The 6,684-nt window shown below is 56.4% G+C and overlaps 1 protein-coding gene across 1 annotated transcript in view; it reads right to left on the reverse strand.

Moving 5' to 3' along the window:
* Positions 1-4,607, reverse strand: part of LRRC1 (leucine rich repeat containing 1) — a 128,478-nt gene extending 123,871 nt beyond the window's left edge. Inside the window, exon 1 of the mRNA XM_065912899.1 lies at positions 4,364-4,607. Coding sequence (XP_065768971.1) covers positions 4,364-4,522 — 159 coding nt within the window. The 5' untranslated portion in view covers positions 4,523-4,607. The remainder of the gene's footprint in view (positions 1-4,363) is intronic.
* Positions 4,608-6,684: the final 2,077 nt, after the last annotated feature.

The raw sequence follows: 6,684 nt of genomic DNA on the forward strand, positions 1-6,684 counted from the left end.
TGTTATATTTTGCTGAAAGAAGAGAACAATTGTATAAATATTATAAATTTGTTATATGAAAAAAAAACACTATTTCCTAATAAAAGTGCCTTACCATAATATCCAGAAATCTTAAACATCACAGACCTAACTGTAAGTGCTCTGCATGCATCCTCTCTTTCATCCCCAGAAACCACCCTATAAGGTAGACACCACCGTGACACAGGAGGAAGCCAAGGCTTGAGGAAAGAATACAGGTGATGCAAGAGCAGCCCCCGAGCTGATGCCAGCAGCCCCGCCACTGTTCCTTCCAGACCCGCCTGAGAAACGGTGGGACCGGTGACAGGAGGGATGGAGACAGGGTGAGTGCCTGAACCTGTGAGCCCGGACAAACCACAGGTCCGGCCTCCAGCAAAGAAACTGCTGGCGAGAGGAGCCACTGCACATTCAAACACAGTGGGTTGAAGATAAAGCGGACTTATTCTTAACAGATCACAGCTGAAGAACCTGCAGTCACACTCATAGAAATTATGTTTATGACACATGAAGACGACTTCAGAAAGACAAGACAGTCAAAGTGTCCAGCATGGGGGAACTCCCTGGCAGGCCAGTGGTTAGGACTCAGTGTTTTCACTGTTGGGGGCTCAGGTTCAATGCCTGGGGGGAGGGGAACTAAGATATTGCAAGCCTCGCAGCAAAAAAAAAAAAAAAAAAAAAAGAGTGTCCGGCACAGAAGAGACAGAGGACAAAAGCAGGCAGGATAGGACACAGAACTTTGGATGTCTTTTCTGATTCCAACAGACCAGTGCACAGAAGTTAGGTGTGGGAAGGGAGATCACGATGAAGAAATAGCACGGTGTCCCTGCGATGGCGTGTAAGGACACATCCAGGCAACAGGCGTGCCCACGGTGTCCCAGACACTGTCCTCAGTTCAGCCACGAACTGAAACTCCCCTGCCCACGTGAAGCTTAAGCTCTGGTTGAGGAGACAAAGAATGAGTAAGTGAGGACCCAGTCTGGAGTCAGGGGGTGATAAGTGTGCCCAGAGCTAGGAAAAGAATAAAGCAGGATGGCAGAGAGAAGGAAGGGCAGGGGCAGATGGCATCTGGCAATCGTGGAACCATCAACTGAGCTCTAAGAGGAGGGGACAAGATGAAACTCAACTCTTTAACCTAGAAAGTCTTGAGAGCACTCGCCGCAAGTGTCTGCTGCCTGGTAGAGTGGGCCCTGCAATGGTCCAGAGAGACCACAGCAAACACACGTTTGAAGGTATCTGAGAATCATGCACACCAACAGGAAAACTGATGGTGTCAGAAACACAGAGAGGAAAGCAGGAGAGGCAGACAAAACCTCTGCACCACGTGGATGACCTTCTGAAGACCTGACTGTTCTCTGACTTCACTAGAGAAGACCAGAGGCCACAGCAGTGATGAGCTTCAAGGGACAAGAAAGGAGCAGAGGAGGATCTGCATCAGACTCGGCAACCTTCATTCAACAGAACGGGGGCTTACTGAGCAGGACCCACTGGACACACAGCTCATGCTCCTAAGGGGGCACCTCAAGGTGTCTCATTAACATACATCCCAAAGGGACCAGCCGGAGGAGGGGACGGGGTGAGGGGGCTGAAGGTGAGGACTGTCAGTCCCCTGCAGCCAGGAGAGGCTGTCTGTGGGTGTGGCCACTGCTGAGGGCGCTGATACAGGTTCAGCAAGAGGTCAGCAATTAGGTCAGTAACCACCACTGAGTCGGATGACTGGGGTGCCCACTCCACCCACACCCACCACACTTGTACTAAAGTCACAGTCTCCCCACAAAGCTGCAAACTGCTCACAGGACTCACATCTTTAATCTCTGTATCCCTGACAACTAGCAAAATCCTGGAAGGTCAATAAAGGCTCAACTGAGGCCAAGCTTTCATGACACGAATAAACCAGAGGGGCTGAATAACTGAGGGTCTGATGGGGGTGAGGAGCCCACGAGGCCAGCTTCCTGTTCAGTTGGCAGACACGTGGCAGGGGAGGCAGGCGGAGGTGGCCACAGCGATGGGATCTCACTGGCTGAATAGCCCTGAAAGTCACTTCAATCCTGAGTCTCACTTTGGAAAATGAGGGAACTGGAGCAAATCAGAGGTTGCACACCTTCAGGGAGAGGAGATGCTTTTCATGATGCTGAAGGCTGAGGTGTGTGTGTGCCTTTGTTGTTGGGGGTGGGGGACCAAGGCTGCAAACAAACTGCAGAGAGGAAATGGTACCACAGGTACGGCCACCACCCCAAGGACCCTGGAGGTGTATCAGCAAAAGGGGCCCTCTGGTGATGTGGTGGGTGAGTGGACAGGGGCTGGAGGAGGAGGCCAGGCCAGCAGTGAGCAGCACCAGTGAGCCACTCGGATCTCAAAGACTGTGAATGAAACACCTGTGTTTTCAAGGCTGTTGCTGGAGTCTGGCTTGCACACACCCAGACACACAAGAAGGCAGGGAGAAACATTTTACACAACTTGAAAACTATAAAACTACTTTAAGAGCTATAAGAGCAATTATCCATAAGCAAGATCTCTTATAGCCTTTGAAAAGCCTTTTTTTTACCATATTTACTGAGGGCGAGCCAACGGTATTTTGAGCTTCTGAGAAGTTTCCATTTAGAATCAGTAGGAATACCTGACACATCCAAACCCCGTAATTTCCCATACCAAGCTGGATCACCCAACATTACAGAAAACCCACAAACGTTGTGGAAGGCAGTAAAAAGCCAATCCAGTCACAGGAAATCTTCCAGTGCTACAAAGGAAAACAAACAAAAACACCACAAAGAGCCCTGAAATATTTCTAGTCGAACAGCTTTTCACTCAAGCTTTAATAACTTCATTCTGAAACCCTTGAAAAGTATTAAATTACATATTCGATATTCCTGACAGTAGAAATGCCTAAAACTTATTACAACTTAAGACAGTAAGTGAGCTCATGACTTTTAAGTCAAATTTAAGGCAGCTAAAGGCCAGATAAAACCATGTGTTTAAAAATGCCTGCAAAATAATAAATGCCGGAGGGAATTGGATGGCTTTTCTGCTTCTAAGCTAAATAAAGCTTGGGGGGGGGGGGGGGAGCTTTGCAAAGATCCTAGTGAGGATAATCCCCCCTCAACCGCACAGGGCAAACCATCCAATCACTTTTAACCGGGGACCAAGGAAAGTTAATCCAGGAATAATAACAACACTTGAAATATTGAGGAAAAACACAGTTCAGTTTAAAACGCTCAGCAGGGCCGGAGGGCGAATCGGGTCATTCGAACAGGCCAGAACATTTGACCGCTGAGTATTTCTGTGACCACGTCTCGGCTTTGTGTTAACAAAGGGTCCAGCAGGAGGACGCTCGGGCCTTCAGGTCGGGCCCCGCTGCCAGCAGCCTCCGCACTTCCTGAACACCTACGGATCAAGCACCCAGACTTCCTGCAGAGCTCTGGATGCCGGGCTACCTTCCTCCTTCGGGCTCTCTCAAGCTAAGTTCCCCAGGCAGGCTCGAAGCATAAAAGTTTCGCAGTCCCCGAGCGACCCTCCATTAAAGCACAATCAACATGTGTCGCTTCGACAGGTCTGGCCGGATAGGGTGATTAATGTACGGCAAACAACTCAGAAGAGGTAACTGCAACCCCTGCAAAGGCAGCAATGAGCACGCCGAACGCCGCCGCTCCGGGAGCCCGGCGGCAAAGCTGGCCCGCCGGGCGGAGGCTCTGCTGGCATTTGCCGCCGTTCCTTTCACGCAACAGGTCCACGCAGAGCCGGGTACCTGGGCACCTGCACACACAGCTCCGCCGGGGCAGCCCCCGCCAACCCCGCCCCGCCCCGGGCGGCCGGTCCTGGAGCCCGGGCGGGTGGGCCAGCCACGGGTTCTTCCCCCGACGAGGCCGGGAGCACATTCCTCGGGAGATGCCGAGATAGCACGGCCAGCCCTCGCGCTGCCCGCCTCCTCCTCTCGGCCCTACCCGGGCCGGAGGGGAACCGCGCCCCGGCCAGCGATCGCGGCGTGGCGGGGCCGAGCGGACCGGCCCCGGGAGCCGGACGCCGGGCCGGGCTCTCCCAGCCGGGCACCGTCCCGGGCCTCCTGGCCCCGCACTCGCCCGCTCACAGGTGCCGGGCTCTGGTCCCTAGATGTGTATCTAGACGGCGTGTCTGCACAAGACGTTTCCCCAAAGCGCACACGCTCCGGCGACCACAGCAGGTCGCTCCGTAGAAAGGAAAGGAACTTTGAGGAGGAAGCAGCAGGTGAGCGCAGGTAGACGTCGTGCCCGCGGGACCTGGCGGCCAGCGCCCCACCACCCAGGTGGCCAAGGGGACGGAAGGGAGAGCGGAAAGGAGGGGACAAGGCGGGGCGCGCAGGTGAGGCCGCACTCACCTCGGGCAGCTCGCGGAGCTGGTTGGCGTCCAGCAGCAGCTCCTCCAGGCTGCGGGCGTAGCGGTAGACCTCCTCGGGCACGTAGAGCAGCGAGCAGTGGCGCCTGTCGATGGTCTCCACATGACGGTTGCACCGCCACAGCGGGATGCAGTGGAACATCGCCGCCCGCCGCCGGGGCCCGCGCCGCCGAGACCCGGGCTCCGCGCCCGCCCGGCGGCCGCGCTCCGCCCGCCGCACACCCGCGCGCCCGCCAGCCCCAGGGCTCGCTCGCTGGCGCCTCGCGCCGGGTTCCGCGCTCGCAGCCGCGCGCAGGCAACTCGGCGGGAGCCCCGCCCACTCGGGGCCCGCCCACCCCGCGCCTTCGCCGCTTCCGACGCGCCCCGCCCACCCGGCCCCCGCCCACCGCCGGCCCGGCTTCCGACACGCCGCCGCCTCGCCACTGCGCATGCGCCCCGGTGGGGGGCTGCGCACGGGGCTGCTCTGGCGCGAGGGCCTCCTGCGCGGCCTGGGACCCGAGGGTCGGCGCCGCGGCAGCCGGGCGCTGGCGGTGCGGCCCCCGCCACCCCCAGCTCGGGCTGGGCCCCGGGGCGCGTCCGGGGAGCCCCTCTGAGGGGAAGTGGCGGGAAGGGGGCGCGGCGGGCGGCGGGACAACTTCTGGGGTGGCTGCGCGTACCTCGCTCTCCGCTCCCCTCGCCCCGAAACGCCTTTCCCTTCCGGGGTCGGGAGGCGCCGCCCCGGAGCGTACCTTGCGCGCCCTGGGCGACCCCAAACTCCGGGTTCCGGGCGCGTTTGAGGCGTCTCCGCCGGACGGGCGACCTTACTGCCCTCCCCGCCTCAACCCGCGGCGTGCGCGATGCTCCGGCGGCCCTACAGATGAGCGGGCCGCCCCTAGGCCCTGACCTCCGGCCCGCGGGCACCGCCTGCAGGCCGCGGTGGAGACCCCTGTAACCTTCGTCTCTCCATGCAGTGAAAGGAGACCACGTTTACCAAACCGCCAAGGACATAGGCGTCAGGGAGTCTGCGAGACCCTCACAGAGGGGATGGCACCCCATGGGCAACCCACAGACACAAACGAGCAGGCAAAGGTGGGTTTCTGAGCCCATTGCAGCCCGGCCGGACATTGGTCCCTGGGGACCTGCCTGGACTGGAGGGACGAGCAGGGGAGGGGGGCAGGGGCCCGCCAGGTGAGCAGCCTCCGTCTGACTCCTGCGTTTCTCCACCAACACCTAGTCTCTTGCAAAGGGTAGATTGCAGCCCCAGAAGAAGTAGCTGGGAGGACCCAGGAGGCTCACTACTGGGTGACCATGACCTTGCCCCTGATTCGTATCAGAGGACCAGGGCCAGCACCCTGAACTTTCCCGTCTTCCCGTCTCCGAATAACCACACTGGCTCCTTGGCAAAAGGTTGCTGACCAGGTCAAAACCAATCACATTGATGGATTGTTTTCTCGGGGTCGACTGTGACCTTGGCGCCCCTTCGTCCTCACGCCTGCCCCTTCAAGTGAACTTGATCTGTGACCTCTATCAAGACAGTACTCAAGCTCTCCCCCAGAGGCTCTGCCCCAAACTGGAAGCTAGTCAAGGAGTCTGAAGTCAAGGAATCTACATTTCTGCAGAAGATTGAGAGCTGAGCGTGCTCTGTGGTCAAAGCAAATTTGGGTCTGAAACTAGTTTTTGCAAGGCGTAAGTGGTCTGAGTTCCAGCTGTGCATGGGACAGTCCTTGTGAGCTGAGTAGGGAGAACAGTTCATCATTTCAGCTCTGCTAGGAAAGCTTTTCACTTCCCAGTCGGTGAGGACTGGGCCAAGTACCATGGCCTTGTCTGTTTCTACCCGGCATTATCACCTTAACTCTAATTCCAGCCAGTCTCTTAACTCCACTGCTGTAACCCAGTCCACCTTGTCTTTGTTTGTCCTGGCTTGATTTCTGCATTCTCAAGGGAGGTTACCTGGGCTTGGAACCTTAGTCACCCTTCCTTCTTTCTCGCATTCCAGAAACCCACTTTGTGACACCTTTGGTGGGAGACTGGTTGCTGCCTGAGAGCCTAGGTCTAAAAAAGTAAGCAAGTCACTGGCCTTGTAAGTTTTCCAACTGCTTAAAAATAATAATGAAAGGAGACCTGGCCCCCTCATCTTCACCTGTTGATTTCCAGAATTATCACACGAGGTTATTGTCATAAACACCAAATGTTTTTAAAATGAGGCTGATCTTTTCAAGACTCCAAACTTCAAGAAGCATTCCCTATATGCCTCTCCATGGCACTTACACTTCCATATATTAGATTATTTTTACTTAATCTCCAAAAGATTGCGACCTCTTGGAG

This window comes from Muntiacus reevesi, chromosome 20, assembly GCF_963930625.1.
Source record: "Muntiacus reevesi chromosome 20, mMunRee1.1, whole genome shotgun sequence".
Lineage (NCBI taxonomy): Eukaryota > Metazoa > Chordata > Mammalia > Artiodactyla > Cervidae > Muntiacus > Muntiacus reevesi.